The 21953-nt window shown below is 39.7% G+C and overlaps 1 protein-coding gene across 1 annotated transcript in view; it reads left to right on the plus strand.

The window, feature by feature from the left end:
* BICDL1 (BICD family like cargo adaptor 1) overlaps positions 1-21953 on the plus strand; it is a 97867-nt gene that overhangs the window by 34096 nt on the left and 41818 nt on the right. The window contains exons 5-7 of the mRNA XM_033955992.1: positions 2110-2283; positions 12121-12339; positions 21098-21241. Of these exons, the coding sequence (XP_033811883.1) occupies positions 2110-2283; positions 12121-12339; positions 21098-21241 (537 nt within the window). The remainder of the gene's footprint in view (positions 1-2109; positions 2284-12120; positions 12340-21097; positions 21242-21953) is intronic.

Genomic DNA, 21953 nt, shown 5'->3' on the forward strand with positions numbered 1-21953 from the left:
TTGAGCTGAAAAGAAATATGTATGACCCTCTCTGTGCAAGTCTCTAAAATCATTCACTTTTATTTCATAACACAGGTCTCTCCAGTACACAGTTCCTGTACTCAGAACACAGCATAAAAGAATCATGGTATATACTTTCCAATAAAGCCCTGCTTTGGCTCCTGCCAATGACATATAAATAGACTGGCACAAAGTCAGTGAGAAAGCCTCTCACACATTGCTGGATGACGAAAGCCTAGAAATCCATTTCTGCAGACACGGGATGTTCTGTCATGTAGCAGACATGAACCATAATGCAAGGCATTCCTTCTTTCTCTCACACATACACAAGTTTCAAGTTTATTAGCATTTAATGAATCGCCTATACAAAGTTTCTAAGCGATGTACAAATTAAAAACCATCAGATGGTGGTCACATATGTAATTTTTAAACATTAAATTTTAAAACAAACTATTAACATTTTAAACAATGGGAAAAGACAAACATGAATAAGAAGGAAAAGAGGGAAAAGTTACAATTCATTTTATGTTGAAATTAACAATTAAGGAAAAACACAATAGGGAATAATGGGGTTGGAATGTTTGATAGTCTTAGTTAGAATGTAAGGGGTTAATATAAAATATGCTATGTATCAAAGGCATCTTGAAACAGAAAAGTTTTTAGAAGTTTCTTAAAAGTTAAAAGGTCTTTTTCAATTCTAATAAAGTTTGGTAAGGAATTCCACAATGTTGGGGCCATAACAGAAAATATATCGTTTCTTCTTGTGCCGATGATTTTCAAGGAGGGAATTCTTAAGAAATAAGAGGTGGTGGGGCTATATCCCAGCCACTGAAAATAACAAGGAATTGGGGGGGGGGGTAGAAATTAAGAAAGCTGAAGAGGATGCTGAAAGATTGAACGTTCAAGACTGGCCCATGTGGGGGGGGGGGGCACTTTGGTATGGAATGTTTCCTTTTACTTTCTTTTTTTGTTACTTTTACCTTGGTCTAACTTTCCAATTTCATTTAGAGGAAAGGCAGGAGAGAGGAGATATGATAAGAGACATTTAAACACCTCTGTAGCATAAATGCGCATGAGGCAAGTCTCATTTGACAGGAAGCTCTGGAATGAGAGGACATAGAAAATGAACTCCAAAAGTTGGCCACCCGACCCAGCTTCTGCAGCAGTTGAATCACTCTGTAAGAGTGAGAAGGCATAGGAAGGAAATATTTTTTTTAGAAAGGGTGACAAGATGTGGAATCCAAAAGTTGACTACCCGGCCCAGCTTCTGAAACAGCTATGCCTGGATATTCAAAGCTGGTGCGTGGACATGGAATCCGAGAAGAAAGCCAGCAACAGTCAGTAAAACACTGACTGCTGCTGGCTGAATATCAGGCCCAATATATTTGCTACTGAAGAAGGATTATATTGCTGATATTAAAGGAGAAGGGCTTCTGCTGGATAAGGGGAGCAGGCAACAGGTGGTGGTGGACAGCCAAGGAAAAAGAAAGAAAGAAAGACAGAAATACAGAAAGTGGCTAAGGAGAGAGAGAGAAAGAGAAATAAAGATAGACATATAGACACAGACATATATTCTAGCACCCGTTAATGTAACAGGCTATAAGACTAGTGTTAAGATAATGCTGAATATAAATATTTTTTAAAAATAAATAAATGTTTCACAACCTGCATACCTCCCCTAGTTGGCTTCTTAGCTTTGTTATTGAACTGATGATCCCTCAAGCCAACGTCAGACAGGAAAGCACTGGTACATGAATGGTAAGGATTTAAAGTGATAGTACACTTGGTAGTGTCCATACTGGATTCCATGAATGACATCACCCATGTGTGAGAATATATGCCTGCTGTCCTCAGAGAACACTTGCTACAGGTAAGTATCTTTGATTTCCCCAAACTTCTCTTTCTCTCTCTGGCTATCCCCCCTCTCCACAACTCATCTCTTCCCTCTACCCCATTTCCCCCTTCTCCTTCAGCTCTATTCTGTACTTCTTGTTTTCTCTTCTTTCTGTCTTTGGCCCTTCTAGTCTTTCTCCTTTTGCCCTCTCCACACTCCTTTTTTAAGCTGTTCCCACTCTTCTGATATATTTGTGTTTCTGTAATCTTGAGCAGTTGCATCAAACTCAGCTGGAATTGCAAGAGATAAGAGTATCCTATCGTCAGCTTCGGCTGAAGGTGGAAGAACTTAGTGAAGAGAGGAGTCTTCAGACATTCAACAGCACCTCTCTGCTGTCCGAGATTGAGCAGAGCATAGAGGCAGAAGAGCAGGAAGAGGAAAGAGAACAGGTATGAAAAGAAATACACATTTAGGAATAGAGATTTATTCATAGAACGTAAGTATAGGATATGTTTATTTCACAATTTGTTACACTGTCTTTTGTGTTTACAACAGAGCAGTTTACAATACACAATATAGACTAAAGCTTTAGAAACAAAAAGAAAGAGATATAGCCATGTGTCAATATCTTCCAGCTATCAGCAGTTACAACAGGCCAAATGTCAAGACAAAATAGTGAACCTTTAGGCAATCAAGTTTGGTTCACTGCTCTATGAAACGAACTTGATGGGACTCAGCTAAGATGAAATTTTCTTAGCATTTTTTGTTCAAGTTTAAGTTTTGATTTTTTTCATTATTGATTACTTTGGAAGTTTGTTGTTCTGGGGGTTTGAAGCACTTCTCAGTCTTTTTTCACCTAACTTGGAATTATTCTCTGTTTCTGGGCTCATTGGTATGAGCATTTATTTCTAAAAAATAATTTTATAAGGACGTTGTGATGTATGGGGTGAAGTTTATTTAGATTTTGATCTGGTGCTAGTCACCAATGAACATCCGCCTGGGGTTAAATTTGAACTGCAGGGTTGCCTGAGCCCGTACTGAAAGTCCTTTTAATAACTTTAATAACATTATTATTATCACTCAGACGCTGGGGTGATTTCAAAGGGAGTTTAAAGCTCTCACCAAATTTGTTTTTGATTTAATAAAATCAAGTCAAACCATCCTGCTGATTCCTAAAAACCTAACCCGCTCCCCCCTTCCTCCATCCCCTCTCATAAGTCCTTCACCCATCTATATATTTATGATGGGGAAAAAAGGAGGAAGGACCTCACCACATTAGCTATAACAACCAACAACGGTAAAGTATAAACCCAGCCACTAACCACCTCTTAAAAGGTTCGGAAAAAAAAAAGCAAATTGTTCATAGCTGGTGAGCCTGAAGTTTCAAGTTTCAAGTTTATTAAATTTTTGATTAATCGCTTTGTCATATTTTCAAAGCGATGAACATAAATACAAAGTAATAGAAGTGAATACAAAATTACCTTATTAAAAAATAAAAAATAAAAATTAAATATCATCTAAAACATTAATTGTCCATAATCAGTAAACAAATACTATATACATACTTGACAAGACATGAATAAAAGGGAAAAGGGATAAGAAATACAAAATTCAATAAAAAGAGAGGTAGGGGCAAAACATGAGGTTGGGAATTAAAATTAATGCATCATTGTGTTCCTGTTTATGAGTACTTAATCGAAAGCGTCTTTGTAAAGGAACGTTTTTAGGTTGATCTTAAATTTATCGATATCATGTTCTTTTCTTAAATAGATTGGCAGGGAATTCCATATTTGTGGCGCTGTAAGTACTTAGCCCAAACCAGAATTAGCTTCTGGATTAAGAAGCAGCCATCTAGTTTATTTAGAGACATGACTTCTTAGCCCCTGCCCTTTTCCTCAGAGTTGCTGCCTCAGGTAGTGCCCTAAGTCATCCAAGTGCAAGAAAGTCATTTCACTCCATGCTACTCCTGCTGTGGTTGACACAGTTGACACCTAAGATGCCCTCTTCCTGCAGGTGTTCTTTGTCATTTTGGTACAGAATCTTGGCCCCTGGTGGATCCTCAATAGACCACCATCCCAGGGAACACATCAGGTGAATCACTGCTTCTCTAGAGCAGGCACGATAAGATTTTCCCTGGACCTTAAAAGCCAGCCCAAAAGGGAAAGTCCACCAGTACCAAACCTGTTCTATACAGAGCCATCCTGTAATATTTCACAACTCCCTGCATTTCCTCAGCATAATGGGTGAAAGATCTGGAAATATTTCAATTGTATATGAGTCTAATACCATGCTGTCCTGCTTGGGAGCAGCTTGATATATTGAGTCTAAATGAATAATTATGAAGGAAAATGATGGTATCTACAGATAGGTAAAATCACAGATTTACCAACACTCTATGGGCTTAGTCTATTATAATATAAGCCCAGTAGCCCGTTCTCACGGTGGCCCATCCAGGTTCCCAGTACCTGGCCAAAACCCAAGGAGTAGCAACATTTCATGGTAGAAGGTTTCTTTTCCCATGCACTATGGACCTGCCCCAGAGTGGTTCAATTTTGGACTAGCCTCCATAAATATTTTGAAAAAATCTTGGGAAGATTGATTTTGTTTAATCCCTTGGGTTATTTGTTTAGGAGGGTTTTTTGTTTAGGAGGGGTAGATGTTTTGGTCTCCTTAGGAAAAGGGGAACATTTACTGCTAAGTAAGGCTGGTGTAGTAAGGAGAAAATTACAATTAAAACACTGGATTATATTTAAAGCTCCTTCTTTCTGGCACTGGAGAAACGCACTACATGTATTGATAACATTAAAAGCCAGAGATGCAACTCTTAGCCCCAGAAGGAAAAAAACTATTTTGGTTTATATGGGAGAGCTATATTCAGAGTTTACCTTCAAGAGCACGAAGCAGGGTTTTAAATACTCTAGATCAGTGGTTCCCAAACCTGTCCTGGGGGACCCCCAGCCAGTCAGGTTTTCAAGATATCCCTAATGAATATGCATGAGAGAGATTTGCATACCTGTCACTTCCATTATATGTAAATCTCTCTCATGCATATTCATTAGGGATATCTTGAAAACCTGACTGGCTGGGGGTCCCCCAGGACAGGTTTGGGAACCACTGCTCTAGATCTTTCATAATGTTCTTTTCTTGAATTCTTAATCTTACCAACTCTTCATCATTCGGGGAAGGGGGCTGGAATAGAGGATGGTGGGGAAGGGTGATGGGATTTGGATACTTATGAATAACATGAGAGGTTATCTGAGTACAAACCTCTCATTTTGCATAGTATTCTGTTTATGAGGAGACAACTAGGGTAGGTATGATGTGGAAGAAGGGATTACGCAATGAGTATCGAGTGCATTGTATTCAACAACTATATTTATTGAATTGGTGTTGTTTCAAGTTTTCAGTTTTGCATCTACAGCTGCTGATCTGTTTTTGCTTTGATCTGCTCAATGGTAATTGGTTTCTCTTAAGATTGAGTTGGGGGAGTTAAATTGGGGGATTGAATAATGTATCTGATAATGTGTGATGTTTCACCAAATACTTTATTAGTAACGTCTGGTAATCATTTCAATGTAGTTTGCTGTCAATTGTTACAACATTTCAATACAAATAGATTAAACAAACCCTGCTAGGCTAACTGCTTTCACTACATTCTCTGGCAATGAATAATTCCAGAGTAGTTACACATTAAGAGAAGAAATATTTTCTTCAGTTTGTTTTAAATTTACTTAGCAGCTTCAATAAATGTACCCTAGTCCTAGTAGTTTTGGAAAGAGTAAACAAGTGATTCACATCTACCCTTTCCATCCCACTCAGTATTTTAAAGACCGTTATAATATTTCTCCTCAGCCATCTCTTTTCCAAGCTGAAGAGCCCTAGCCACTGTAGCCTTTCCTCATATGGAAGAAGTCCCATCCCCTTTATCATTTCTGTTGCCATTCTCTGTTCCTTTTCTATATAACATAACATATAAGATTATATTATACTAGTTTTTAAGCCCGTTACATTAACGGGTGCTAGAGTAGATGTCTGTCTGTCTGGGTATTTTTTTTCTTTGTCTCTTTCTGTCTGTCATTTTTTCTGTCTGTGAATCTCCCTGTGTCCTTAGTGCCCTCAGTGCCTCATTCCTATGTCCTTAGTACCTCTTCCTATGTCCATAGTGCCCCCAGTGCCCCTTTCTATGTCCTTAGTGCCTCCTTCCTCCCCTCACCCCCCTCCGATGGCAGCCTGCCTGCCTCCCATCCCCCTGAGCAGCATGTTTCCATGGAAACCACCCCAACCGCCGATGCCAGCCTGCCTGCCTGCCTGCCATTGAAACCCCCCACCTCCCTCCGATGCCAACCTGCCTGCCTGCCATTGAAAACCCCACCTCCCTCCGATGCCAGCCTGCCTGCCTCCCATTCCCCTTCCATTGACCCCACCCCCGATGCCAGCCTGCCTGCCTCCCATCCCCCTGAGCAGTATGTTTCCATGGAAACCACCCCACCCTCCGATGCCAGCCTGCCTGCCTTCCATTGAAACCCCCCCACCCCCTCCGTTGCCTATATCCCCCTTCCATTGAACCCCCCGATACCAGTCTGCCTGCCTGCCCGCAGCATGTTTCCATGAAACCCCCCCCATCCCCCTCCGATGCCATCCTCCCTGCCTGCCTCCCATCCCCCTGAGCAGCATGTTTCCATGGAAACCACCCCCCGATGCTATCCTGCCTGCCTGCCTTCCATTGAACCCCCAACCCCCCCTCTGATGCCAGCCTGCCTGCCTCCCATCCCCCTTCCACTGAACCCCCCACCCCACCCTGGATGCCAGTCTGCCTGCCTCCCATCCCCCTTCCACTGAACCCCCCACCCCACCCTGGATGCCAGTCTGCCTGCCTCCCATCCCCCTGAGCAGCATGTTTCCATGGAAACCCCCCCCGATGCCATCCTGCCTGCCTTCCATTGAACCCCCCCACCCCCTCTGATGCCAGCCTGCCTGCCTCCCATCCCCCTTTCACTGAAACCCCCCCACCCCACCCACCCCCCGATGCCAGTCTGCCTGCCTGCCTCCCATCCCCCTGAGCAGCATGTTTTTAAATTCCTCTGCGCCGACCCTAGGCACACCACTAACATGCCGCGACTCCCCCCCCCAGCCAACCCTACCCGGCACAACAGAAACCCCCGTTGACCCTCCCAGCCGACCCTCCCACCGCTAGACGGCTGACAAACCTGGCAGCTCCAGCAGCGTCACAGGCACACTAAACACGCTGCTTTGGGTCTTCTACTGGCCTAATTTCCTCTGCCGTGTCCTTGATGATGTCATTAGGGATGCGGCAGAGGAAATTAGGTCAGTAAAAGACCCGAAGTGCTTTGAAGAGGAGCGGCAGTGGGACGGAGGAGTCGCTGGTGCAGGTGCCGTGAGCACTGACACAGAAGCACACCTCACGCCACCAGGACTCACGATCGTTCAACAGCGCATGCGCGCTCTAGGGTTTTATTATTATAGATTATATGCTGCTAATACTTCACAGCTCAAAGTGACTAACAAGGAAAAAGAGCTGGAATATACCTCCAGCATTATTATATATAGCAGTTCAAAAAATTTGAATACATTAACATAATTCAAATTTTCTAACTAACAAGGTTTTAATTTTTCCCCTAAGATCTAAGTAAGAATGTGAACTTTGGAATAAGCCTAAAGTATCTTTCTAAAATTTAGTGAATCTAAGGGCCCAAGATTGCTGTAATAATTTTAATTTTTTTATGCTTTGGAGAAGGAAACGCTAATAAATTTAAGTTTTGTAGCCTATGACTTTTAACTTTGCCAGCTGGCAAAGACAGTTTGTAGGTATATGTAAGATGATACATGTTATAGAGAAAGCAGGCAAGCTTAAATAAAATCCTTGTCTCTTTAAGCAACCAATGTAATTTCATAAAATATTGAGAAATTCTGTCATATTTTCCTAATGAAAAGATTAATTGAACATTATTTTGAATAGTATGTAATTTTTTTGAGTTGCTGGCGAGAGCAAGCTGGGTAGCAGATGTTACGTGAATCCAATTGCATTAGTTGCAAAGCTTGAACAAGTACTCTGAATTCAAGTCCAAAATATTTATATGAATAAGACAAAGCTTTCTCATGAATAACAAGGATTTCTGAATAAAATAATTAATCTGAGATTGTAGAGATAAGGTACTATCAATCTACAGTCCTAATATGTTAATGTAAATCTGTTATATTAAGGACTCAATAAACAGCTATTTGAACAATACAATGACTCATATTTCATTAATCATGCTAAGCAATATGAACTCTTAAACCCCACTCCCACCATTAACACAGTAGATATATCATTTATTGGAAGGATACAAACATGAAAATCTAGAATACAATATCACTAGAAACAGCTGTGCCCAACTGATCTCCCCTATAGAAACATATTTGAAATACAAGATTGATATATGATAAAAGCAGTTTTATATAGAATTCCAAGACCAAAATAAACTAAACTAAACTAAACTAAATCTTGGGTTTATATACCACATCATCTCCACAATGTGGAGCTCAGCACGGTTTACAGGGGTTGGGATAGAACGGAACTCCAATGGAATTATAGAAATAAGTATGAAGAGAGGTTAGGGCTTAGAGTACCAGAGAGGGGGAGAGGTTACATTTTGGAGAAGAGCCAAGTTTTCAGATGCTTACGGAATAGTTGAAGGGAGCTCAAGTTACGAAGAGGGGAAGTGAGACTATTCCAGAGCTGAGTGATTCTGAAGGGGAGGGAGGACCCTAATTTACCAATATGGGAGATGCCTTTTAAGGAGGGGAAGGATAATTTTAGTTTTTGCGTGGATCTGGTGGAAATTGGATTTGAGGAATTCCAGGATAGAGGAATAAGAGGAGGAAGGATGCCGTGAAGGATCTTGAAGGTTAGGCAGGCACAAAATAGATCATTCGTACCAAATAAAAGAGTATAAAACACCATAAAAAGATAAGTGTTGATCCCTTAACCAAACAGCCCCCCTACATCCCCCGTTTCCTTTAAAGAAAGCCCTCTCATCTCTCTTAAAGAAATAAAAGAACAGCAATATCATATAGGGGGGGGCCTAAACTCTTAGAGCCTCCCATAGGGCTCCTTTTACTAAGCTGCAATAGCGGTTTTAGCGCGCGCGCTAGACGCTAACGCCAGCATTTAGCTGGCTTTAGTTCTAGCCACGTAGCGTGGGTAGAGCGCGCGGGGCAATTCCGTGCGCACTAAAAACACTATTGCAGCTTAATAAAAGGAGCCCATAGTGTAGCTCAGGGATAGGGAGAGACAGCCTCCCTGTAGACCAAAACCCACCCTCTACCCAGCACGCTTCCCTACAAAGAATAAAAAAAATAACTATACCAGCTTTAGAAAGATGATATGTTTAAAACTAGGCTTCTCGCCCTAGGAGATAAATCCTGGTCATAAGGCTCCCAGATCATCTAAAATAGTTTTTTTCTTGCATCACAGGCTTCTAATAATATCAAATTATAAAAAGCTACTTGCCATTGCCAGAAGGATGGTGACGTTTCAGAGAGCCAATGTTATAACACACATTTTTCTCCAACAGAAAGTAGGAGCAGTCCAGTTAAGAAACCCATGATCCCGTTTACCAAATATCACTGCTCAAGGAGAGGATATATAGAATAGCTCCCAAATAAGGCAGGACATTTACCCAAAAGCTCTGAATATTTGGACAAAGCCAAGAAGCATGTGAAAATGTATTATTAAAGAAAAGGGGGGTGTCCACCACAAATCAGAAGCTAAAACAAAAAAAAATGTGGCAGTCCATACAACAAAAGCTTATGTCCCTTCAAGTTTATGTCCCTTTATCCAAGTTGTTTGTGCCATCTGTAAGGGAATTGAGTCTGAATACCTCACAAAGAACTATGGGGTGGGGGAGTGGCGCAGGGGTTAGAGCTACAGGCTCAGCACCCTGAGGCTGTGGGTTCAAATCCCTTACTGCTCCTTGTGACCCTGGGCAAGTCACTTAATCTCATCATTGCCCCAGGTACACTAGATAGAGTTTGAGTCCACCAAGACAGATAGGGAAATATAATAAAGTACTTGCAGGAAAATTGTTTAATTAAATATCATATAAAAAATGTATAATATCCAATTTAACTTTTGTTTAAAAATCATATTTAAGAAGCATATACAAATATATCCAACTGGAACAGTACACAAAAGAGAGTTGTAAAACTGAACGTGACAGTCTGTGTTTCAGCAAACTCTACCTTCCTCAGGAGTCCATAAGTCTTCTGTGTAATCCTGTTCAAAGAATGACTTAGCTCATTAAGCTGATACAAGCAATTGTCCGTGAACCTCAAAGACAAGTTTAGTTGGATATTTATGGATTTTTATATGATTTTTAATTAAACAATTTCCTGGGTCATCCTTATACTGTTGTATAAAATGTAATATCAGCCACCCCACATTTATTAGAAGTCCTAATGGGTACACGTCCTGCATGGAAAACTTGGACTTGAGAAAAATAAGCTCTGATTACTGTGCGATACTGACATTCCTTATAATAAGCACTATAAATTAATGTAGTCTGCCAAATATCATCCAAGCATAGTTGCATCCCCAGTTCTGTATTCCATTTAGAAATGATATTATCATAACACTTCACTGGTGTCAGGTTGCACAACACTTTATGCAGGGCTGATACCAAACAGACATAATCTTCATTTTACCAAAAAAATACTTGGGATTAATGAATCATATACTATGGGTGATATGTAACTAGCTATAGTTCCAATAATCTAACACCCAATAACAAACTTGAAATGATAGAGTCAAGATATGTAAATAAGTGCTCAGGACCTTTTTGGTAAAGAGACCACAAGCGGGGTTATGCCCCAAAAGCCGTGTCTCTGACATTCAATCATAGCATTTAATTATCAGTTTGAATGTTGTGGCATAATCCATCAATAACCTCCATATGTGCTTATATTGTTCACAATTTAACTTTTCTGAAAATGGCCTTTCAAAAACTTCTGAGTTCTGACGCGTTTCGCCTTGCCAGCTGCTTCAGAAAACTCACTCTGCTTTACAGTTGTTAACATCGAAGTGGTCTTGTGTCTAAGGACGTCTAAAAATGCTATAACACAGTATTTTCACCTTTATTTCTCTATATATGAGTATGTAGATGTGTATAATCCAATAAATAAATCCAAATTCCAATGAAAATAATCCTATTTGTATTCCAACCACAATCACATTCAGTAATGGAGGAAAAGGCCTCAGAAGCCGTAGGAAGCAAACACTGTCCCTTAGCTATTGGAGAGAGAGCTGTATGCCATACTAGCTCCTCTAGTAACTTCTGTCATTGGCTTTAAAAAACCTCCAGTGTTATTATTCAATGTATATTGGTATATATAATCTGCTCAGACTGGTAAACTAAGCAAAAGTATGAAATAATACTTATTTGAATAACATCCCGCTCTGTCAGTTAAGGTCAGCTTTCTTTAGTCAGCATGACTTAAACAGAACTGTGCTCTTCGCTGCCAGTCTGAGCAGATTATATATACCAATATACATTGAAAGATAATATCGGAGGTTTTTTAAAGCCAATGATATAAGTTAGTAGAGGAGCTAGTATGGTATACAGCTCTCTCTCCTATAGCCAAGGGACAGCATTTGCTTCCTACAGCTTCTGAGGCCTTTTCCTCCATTACTGAATGTGATTGTGGTTGGAATACAAATAGGATTATTTTTCATTGGAGTTTGGATTTATTTATTGTATTTTGGTACTCTAGCCCCTCTATTATAATAGAGCGGTGTGTATAATCCACACATTTCTTTTTCCTTCTCCCACAAGAGGAAACAGTTGTAGATACAGTATATATGAACAAATCAGTTGCAAATACACAAGTCCTCAAGAATATTCCTTCTGATTTTCAAGTCTCTGTTAAACCTTTCCGATCTCTGGAATTTTATGTCATACTCTTTCTACATATATTGATATATTACTCAATAGCTCAGACATAGCTTTGCGTGGTGCTCATTGGGAAATCTCCTTTATGCTTTGTATGCATATTTACTACTAATGGATTTTGTGCTGGTTTTTCACATAAGTTTGACATTGATTGATCAGTTGTATTGTTTCATGATTATTGCTCTTTACATGTGTACTATCACTGTTTGTGCAACTAGATTGTATCGCATCTTAGTTACCATTTGTATACTTTTCTGTTTACTTTTTCTATAAAATCAATAAAACTTTTGAACTAAAAAAAACTCTTTCCATTCTCTTATTCAATGTTTCTCTAAGTTAAAACTGCAGCTCTGGGAAGCATACTGCCAGATTCGATCCTTGTGCTCTCACCTCCGAGGAAATGATATTGCAGACTCTGCTGTCTCTACTGACTCTTCCATGGATGACTCCTCGGAAACCTCATCAGCCAAAGATATCCCAGCAGGCAGCCTGCATGTTGCCCTCACAGAGCTCAAGAGGCTGATACAGAGTATTCTGGATGGCAATGAATACTTGGTGAGTAATCACTATTATTTGCTATTTCAAAAATGTCTAGACCGCCTGTAACTAAGCGGTTAACAATTAAAACATTCACAATAGTTCATGGACAATACAGTTACAAAATGTATTCATTTACATCACAGTCACATAGTAATTTAGTCCACTTAAGTTACGTCAAAAGCTCAATGAATTTAATAAGGTGCAGTAATCATAATTCAGATTTCTTATCAAATATGCTTACTGGCAAAGTTTCAGAGGAAAGCCTCCACATATAGTTGTGTCTTCAACATCTTTCTAAACTGTAAATGGTCAGAACAGATCCTCAGAATGCCAGGGAGGGAATTCCATAATTTTACCCCCACCAAGGACAACATTGTTCTGGATTTGGCATACCAAACAGTTTTCTCCTTCATGGAATTCAATCTCATAGTATCCTCAGACCTCAGATTCCTCCTCGACTGGTACACCTCCCACAGAGATTGAACATTCAATGGAACAAGTCCATATAGACTCTGATGTATTACTGATAACAAACCCTTTGTGCCACTGGAAACCAGTGCAGCTGTTTCAGCACCGGGGTAATATGTTCTTTGTGTGAGATTTCCCAAATCAGCCTCGCAGTAAAATTCATCAGTTGCTGTGATGCCTTACATTTAATCTTAGTTAGCCCCAGGTAAAGCATATTACAGTAATCTAGGCGAGTCAAAATCAATGCCTGTACCACCGAACGAAAGTCGTATGGAAGAAGCATTGGTTTCAATTGATAAAGTGTCCGTAGCTATGAGTATCCACTCTGGACAATCCTGAGGACCTGTTTTCCCATTGAGAGAGTATAGTCCAAACAGACACCTAAGATCATACTATCTCCCTTCTAACCTGCAAATTCATTGCTTGAACCTGGATTTCAGTTGGAAGTTTCTCCACATTATCCTCACTCACTATCATTACTTCTGATTTCCCAGTATTCAATTGCAACCCGTGATCATCCATCCAATCATTCACCGTTTTCATATACTTGTTCAAATCTTTCCCAACTTCCAACATTCCACTCTCAATGGGGAAAACCCCAAAATATCTTCTGCATAAAATCTATAGTGCACTCCCAGTTCACGAAATCTTTTTCCTAAAGTAGCCAAAGATAGGTTAAATAACAAGGCTGACAGGGTGGATCCCTAGGACACTCCTTTTTAACTTCCTTTACCTCTGATACCGTTTGTCCACTCCTTTCAGCAAACGACCTCCCCACCAAGTAAGCTGAAAACCAGGACAAAACCTCTCCATCAATTCCCGCTTACACAGTCTCAACAACAATAAATCTAAACTAGTTAATCTCATTGAGGTCAAGTCTATAAAGTGGATGCTAACATTTATGTGCCAAATAGACATATAAATAATTGAAAATATGACATGCTTCCAACAAAGGCTGAAGTGTAGAAAAAAATATAATGAAATTGCTTGGATTGAAAAATTATCAGCATGGTGCTGCATCTCGCTCAAAACATGAATTGTATAAGCTTCTCATAGACAATATTATGAAGGGCCATCATATACCAGGTTATTGGAGATCACACAATTTGATTTTCCAGTTCTGTTTATAATGCCAAGAAGGTATTGGCATAGAAGAGAAGACAAATCTCAGTAGAAAAGAAGTATCCCACCCTGATGTGGAGCATTGCTTGAAATGCAGTTGTGTTGGAGTGGGATAACTTCTCTAAAATCAGAACATTGGCTCCCCAATATCAGTAAGGATCCATCTTAAAATTCTGTCTTTAGTTCATAGTATTCGTGCTAGTAGTTTCCCTCTATTTCTGCCTTGTCTGCTTATTCCTTACACCCAAGGTTGTGTTTTACAATCCTCTCAACAGAATTTGTTGGCTACCCCATCGTTTAAGTAAATTCTCATTACTAGCATTGGCAGCTCTTTATTTTTTTTATAACTGTTTGTGAATTTTCAGGGAATAGTACAAGTTGTGACACTGTGATTCCTTCAGTGCCCACTCCAAAGAACAGCTATAGAGTAAGAAAAACATATAAATATACCCTCTAAAACCTATATCCTCCTGTCCCATCCCCTAAAACTGACTCATGTAACTCCCATTCCTTACTGCCATCTCAAACTTACTCCTCCCCACCTCATCCTAAATTAACAACAATCTAATATTCCCCTCCTTCTACTACCCTGTTCCAGTAGTGTTCCAACATTTGTTAGTATTTTGTCCATTTGTGAGTTTGCAAAGCAGTAAGTTGATGTTGCTCTCAAAAAAACAGCCCAATTTGTCCTTTAGTATTTGTAGAGTCAGGACATTCAGTATGCTACTACAAAGGCAATCTCCATCAACTTATCCAAAAGACTTTCAATCCCCACCACCTTCTATTCAATAAAAATGGATTCTATGGTAAATGGAATCTGTGCTTTTATTAGTTGTTGTACATAGTTCCAAACCCTCCACCAATAACCCTGAATCTTGGGGCAGTCCCATCACATATACTTATCATTTGTAGTTTATTTAAATTAGTTTTACCATTTGGCTTACAAAGTTTCAAGTTTCAAGTTTATTTAACTCTTGATGGATCGCCTATTACAAATATTCTAAGCGATGTACATAATATAATAAAACATCTTTAAACTTATTAAACCAATAATAACTAACATGAAAAGAAGGAAAGGGGGTGTAGTTACAATAAGGGAATGGAAAAAAGGAAAAAACAAAAGGTAGGGTAAAAATTACAAAGCACTTTTGTGAATATTAATTAAAACAAAATAAATAATTTAGAATTATTAAAGGTCATAGGCATCCTTAAACAAATAAGATTTTAATAGTTTTTTAAAGGTTGAAATATCTTGTTCTATTCTAATGTATTGGGGAAGAAAGTTCCACCATTTTGGACCTGCGACAGTAAAGATGTCCGCTCTTCTCGTTCCGATAACTTTTAAAGAAGGGACTGATAGGAAGTTTAACTCAGATGAACGTAAAGATCATGACACTTCACATCATACTTACAACATTTAAGAAAATGGACAGGGACACCAAATTAAAACAGGATAGCCTGAAACAAGCATGCAGGACAGGCACTTATAATAGCTAAAAGCAATGTCATATATATTCTTTGTCTTCTCAGAAACTGTATCATAGGTTTCTAATTCCCCTTAACCCCTCCAACAGACTCCCACTCCATGCTTATAAATGGCTTGCAATACATTTGGCATTCGGTACCACTTTACCAGCGTTTTGATTTCATTTTCAACAAGTTGCAGAGCATATGAGATTTTATGTACCCAAAGACAACTCCTCCCACTTCCCCTGACACAACTCCCTACCCTGATCTTTCTTCCAATCCTTCATATGCCCCACTTTCCACACTTTGTCTATATTCAGAAACGTATATGTAATGATTAAACGCCATTTTTCTTTTGACGTATACACCAGTTATTATAAGGGGGGAGGGTATTATTTTTTATTGTTCAGTTTAGAAATTGTTAATGGGTTGGATGGGGGGTGAGGGTTAAATATTTGTATTATAAGATATAATAGTAAGAATATCAAGTGATGTATACTGTGTTACTGATTTGATATTTGTACACTTGATGAAAGCTTGAAAATGAATAAAGAATTTAAAAAAAAAACAAAACCAAAAAAAAAGAAACATATATAATTGAGAGATACGTTCCCTCCAAATTGGCTTGCACACTTTCTTTTCAAATTCACTTTTCATTTTCCCATCCCTCAAAATATCAAATTTCTCACTTGAAGAGAAGGGAACAGATCTCCCTGAATGTAACTAGTATTTCTCTTCCAACTGTGCAAAGTTAAGAACTTGCCTCATTTTAATTTGTACAAACAGTTCTTCTCGAGCTCCTTTTCTAAATATAACTCCAATTAATTTATTCAATAACATATTATCTCATTTCCCCACTAACTGCCTTTCTATTATCACAAATCTTCTCTAACTGAGCTAGTTTTTTTTCTCCCTTTTTTATTTCGCAAAGCAATATAACTCAAAGGAGCGCCTTTTATAGTGTCTTTGAAGGCATCCCATTTGATTTCCTGAATTACAGGCATCTCATCTTTAAATGTGAAAATATTCTTTGATTGCTTTAGAATCTCCTGCCTAAAAGTTTCATCCTGTGAACGTGTGCCATTGAATCTCCAAAGAGGTGGTGGTGTTTTCACCTGTATCTATAATGAAGCATTTCATTTTTTAAAGCACTTTAGTTCATGCCTTTTGCAAGGCAAATTATATTCATGTACAGTAGATGTTTCCCCTGTCTTTATTGAGCTCACAGTCAAATTTAAGTGATTTCCCCAAGGTCACAATGTGCTACAGTAGGATTTGAACCAAGCTCACGTGGTTCTCTGCTTCTGTTCCTGTATTACATTAATTGTTCTCCATTATTAAGAAACATCTACTAAGTCTTCCTCTCCCTTAGAGAGCCTATGTACTTATCCCAAGCTTTCTTGAATTCAGATACAGTTTATATCTCCACCACCTATAGCTGTTCCATTAACTCACCACATTTTCCATGAAGTATTTCTTCAGGTTACTTCTGAATCTATCTTCTTTCACTCCCTCATCTCAGAGCTTCTTTTCAATTGAAAGAGACTCACCTCCTGTGCATTTATGCCAAGGAAGTATTTAAAGATCTCTATCACATCTCCCCTCTTCGCTTTTCTTCCAAAATATACATATTGAGATCTTTAAATCTGTCCCCCATATGCCTTATGATGAAGACCACTGACCATTTTAGTTGCCTTCCTCTGGACCAACTCCATCCTTTTTGAAGGTGCGGTCTCCAGAATTGTACACAATATTCTAAGTCAGTGGTTCCTAACCCTGTGGAGGACCACCAGGCCAGTCAGGTTTTCAGGGTAGCCCTAATGAATATGCATGAGAGAGATTTGCATATAATGGAAGTGATAGGCATGCAAATCTGCTCCATGCATATTCATTAGGGCTAGCCTGAAAACCCGATTGGCCTGGGGGTCCTCCAGGACAGGGTTGGGAACCACTGTTCTAAATGAGGTCTCACCAGAGTCTTATACAGGGATATCATCTCCTTCCTTTTTCTTACTGGCCATTCTTCTCCCTATGCACCCAAGCATCCATCTAGATCTCACTGTCATCTTTTCCACCTGTTTGGGAACCTTAAGATCATCACATATAATCACACCCAAGTCCTGCTCTCTTTCATGCACTAAAGTTATTCACCCCATAAACTATACCATTCCCTTAGGTTTTTGCAGCCCAAATGAATGACCCTGAATTGCTTAGCATTAAATCTTAGCTGCTAAATTCTGGACTTTTCTTCAAACATTGCTAGTTCTTTCCTCATGTTAGCCATGCAGCTTTTGGTCTCATCCATAAAGAGTCAAACCTTCCTAGACAGTCCTTCAGCACTATCATTTACAAAACTGAACTGAACTTTGTGGATATCACTGGTAATATCCCTTTCCTCAGAGTGAGCTCCATATACCACTATCCTCTGATGGCTTCCACTCAATCAGTTCCTAACTCAACCAGTCACTTTAGGGTCCATGCCGAGACATTCAGTTTATTTATTAGTTTATGTGGAACTGTGCCAAAGGCTTTTTCTAAAACTAAATACATGAAACATAGAAACATGATGGCAAATAAAGACCAACTAGCCCATCTAGCCTGTCCATCCGCAGTAACCATTATCTCTTTCTTTCTCTGAGAGATCCCACGTGCCTATCCCAGGCCCTTTTGAATTCAGGCACAGTCTCTGTCACCACCATCTCTTCTGGGAGACTGTTCCTTGCATCTACCACCCTTTCTGTAAAAAAGTATTTCCTTAGATTACTCCGGAGCCTATCACCTCTTAACTTCATCCTATTCCCTCTCATTGCAGAGTTTCCTTTCAAATGAAAAAGACTTGACTCATGTGCATTTAAACGTCTCTATCATATCTCCTCTCTCCTGCCTTTCCTCCAAAGTATACAGATTGAGATCTTTAAGTCTGTCCCTATACACCTTATGATGAAGACCACATACCATTTTAGTAGCCTTCCTCTGGACCGACTCCATCCTTTTTATATCTTTTTGAAGGTGTGGCCTCCAGAAATGTACACAATATTCTAAATGAGGTCTCACCAAAGTCTTATACAGGGGCACCAATACCTCCTTTTTTCCTACTAGCTATACCTCTCCTCCCTATGCAACCTAGCATCCTTCTAGCTTTTCCTTCACCTTTTCAACCTGTTTGGCCACCTTAAGATCATCACATACAATCACACCCAAGTCCCGCTCTTCTGTCGTGCACATAAGCTCTTCACTCCCTAATCTGTACTGTTCCCTTGGATTTTTGCAGCCCAAATGCATCACCTTGCATTTCTTAGCATTAAATTTTAGCTGCCAAATTTCAGACCATTCTTCAAGCTTTGCCATGTCTTTCTTCATGTTATTCACACCATCTGGTGTGTCTATTCTATTGCAGATTTTCGTATCATCCACAAAGAGGCAAATCTTACCCGACAACCCTTCAGCAATATCATTTATAAAAATCTTAAAAAGAACAGGCCCAAGAACAGAACCTTGAGGCACATCACTGGTTGCATCCCTTTCCTCAGAGCGATCTCCATCTAGCTTTCTCCCTCACTCCAACTCTCTGGTCATCTAGTCAAAGAAACTGATCAGATTTGTTTGACAATATGTACCTCTAGTGAAACCATGTTGTTTCGGGCCATGTAATCCACTGGATTCCAGAAACTTTACTATTCTTTTTAAAAAGTATTTCCATTAATTTACTACAGAAGTCAGACTTACCAGCTTGTAGTTTCCAACCTCTTCTATCCTTACTTCTACTTTTCTGAAGAGGGACCACATCTGCCCTTCTCCAGTCTTCCAGGCTCACTCCTGATTCTAGAGAAGCATTGAAAAGGTAGGCCAGCTGATCTGCCAGAACTTCCCTAATCAATAGCATACGAAGGATGGGGTGGTAGGGGTGGTCTGCTCTGAGTACAGGAAGTTGGGGGTGCTAGAATAGTCACAGGCTGCAGTCCGCCTGTGCATGACTGTCAGCTCCACAAGTCCCAGCATCCTCTGATGTCTACTTCCTGTTTCGGGGTGGGGGGGGGCTAACAGATTTGACAAGTGGTCCCCATAACCACTCCACACACCCTCACATTGTCTGGAGGAGGGGATGCTCCAGTCAGAGGAGGGGGTGGTCCTGCTTTCAGCCCTTCGGCCATGAACATAGAACAGAAATATTTGTAAGCAATTCTGCCTTATCTTTATCAGCTTTTATGTATTCCATCCCTTTACCTTTGAGTCTCACAATGCCACTTTTGCACTTCTTCCTATCACTAACATATCTAAAATATGCATTGCCTCCCCTCCATTTTACCATATTGTCTATATTTTTATTTTAGTTGCATCTTTGCTTTCCTGACTACTCTACCAACTTCTTTTAGCTTTACTAGATATTTTCACCTGTCTTCCTCCATCTCTTGTAGTTTATGAAGGTTAACCTCTTTTTCTTTACCTTTTCAGCTACTGCTTTTGAGAACCAAAGCAGCTTTCTTTTTCTCTTACTTTTATTTACTTTTCTTACAAAAAGGAAACCATCAAACAGTCAACAGCATTGCCAGATAAAATAATCCATAATGTGCCCCAGCTGCTTCAGTTGTGGAATCAGGAACTGTTTTCTGTTTTCTGCCGTTATTTTTATTTTTTTTGTACAGTTCAAAACAATGGTTAGTCTTGTTCTATTCTATTTCACTTCCATTTATACCCAGATTTTGCACAATATTTCCACAGCCTGGAAATGGGCCTTTCAAATTAGGGGTCATGAGGCTGGGTATCTTATGAGCTGTTTCCACTTCAAAAGGATATTTGAACTGCATGTTCAGAATCTTTGGTAATAATCCTTTAATAAATTCAATGAGCTGTATGCCTCCTATGCCCACTGAAAACCCCAAAATACAGATGCTATTTCAGTGACTTCTGTTGTTTGCATCCTAAAACTCACTTAGCTGTTTTCATGCTGTATAACATAGTTGCATTTCTTTCTTCACACCCAGCACATATCTTGAGCTGGGTGGCTCTTTTGTTATGTGTATTCATCTGTACAGTCATTCTGCTCATAATGTTGATATGTGTAGAGCACTTTCCTGGATCATCATTTTTATATTGGCCACCTCCACCATATTTCTCTCAAGTAGCTTCTGGATTTCTCAAGGTGCTGTCATTTTTGGTAATCTTGCTTTGGACTCTTTCCTCCTTCTACCATACCAAAACCTATCTCTGTTTTGTTTTGTTTTCCACTCACCATCATTTATTATATTATTAGTCTGAAACTGAAGGTTTGAAGCGACAGACTGAAACCAAAGTTGAGTCTGATAGGTTTTTTTTTTTTGCTTCCCAGCAGTTTCTTAGCAGTATTAAGCTGTTAGTAAGCAAAACTTTCTTTTAACTTGCCTTTAGACCATGGTGGGAGACTTGACTCTTGGCCCGGGTCCCAAATTTTGTCAGGTGTGGGAGCACTTCTGGCAGGACCTCACACCGCGTGCTCTCAGTAGACTTTTGAATCTTTAAGATTTTATTCCCACTCTCAGCTGTTGGACCGGCCATGGATTCTTGGGGAGGGGATGGGAGGGGGGATGGGAGGGGAACTGATTATATTGTTGAAAATGTTATTTCCTGAATGGAATAATAAAAATCATTTAAACATAACTTGCCTTTAGACATTTTTTTTTTTTTAATGTAATCATTCATAAAGAATCAGAAAATAAAGGGATGACCTTCTTTCTGTTAGGGTTCAAGGAGGAATGATGATGATGCACTGGAAGAACAGTTCAAACGAACAAGTGAGGATTCCAGGGCTCTGAGGGAGTTACTCCAAGGAGAACAACAGAGGATGAAAGAAAGTCTGCAAGAATTGCAGAAACTTCATACTCAGGTACGGAGTAACCTGTATTGGACTCTGCCTGCCCTGTAGCATATTCCATAGTTACACCAGGTCCTGACAAACACTAGATTCTACTGTCCCTTCAGTGTGATTCCAATTCCTAACAAATACAAGTTCTGCCTCTCCTTCAGAAGATGAAGATAGTCAAATGAACACTGGCCTGCACTGGACTGTGGCTGCCCTTTACCATGTTTACCTCTAAACCAATCTCTAATAAACTGCACATTCTACCTCTCCTTCAGAGTGGCTTCCCTACACCAAGTCATGACAACCCCTAGCTTCTTATGCCACCTAAAATATGAATACAGCACAGTCAGCCGAAGAATGGATTATCCCAGGACAAGCAGGCAGCATATTCTCACATGTGGGTGACGTTACTGATGGAGCCCTGGTACAGACACTTTAAAAGTGCATCGCCACTTTAAGACTTTCAGAAAGTTCGCAATAGCCCGCACCACGCATGCGCGAGTGCCTACCCGCCCAACATAGGCGCGCAGTCCCTCAGTTTCTTAGTTTCCACAGAGCTAAGAAGTCGCATTTCAACAGCCGTTGATCATCTTTTGCCTTCCCACTCTCGCGGATTTCTTCTTTTCTTGTTATTTCTTCTTTCTTTATATTCTTTTTCATTTAGAAAATAAATTTTTTTTTTTTTTTAAAAGTGTTATTTTTTTTTTACCGTCTGCCCTGTCGACCACCTTAGCCA

The sequence above is a fragment of the Geotrypetes seraphini genome, chromosome 8, assembly GCF_902459505.1.
Source record: "Geotrypetes seraphini chromosome 8, aGeoSer1.1, whole genome shotgun sequence".
Classification (NCBI taxonomy): Eukaryota; Metazoa; Chordata; class Amphibia; order Gymnophiona; family Dermophiidae; genus Geotrypetes; species Geotrypetes seraphini.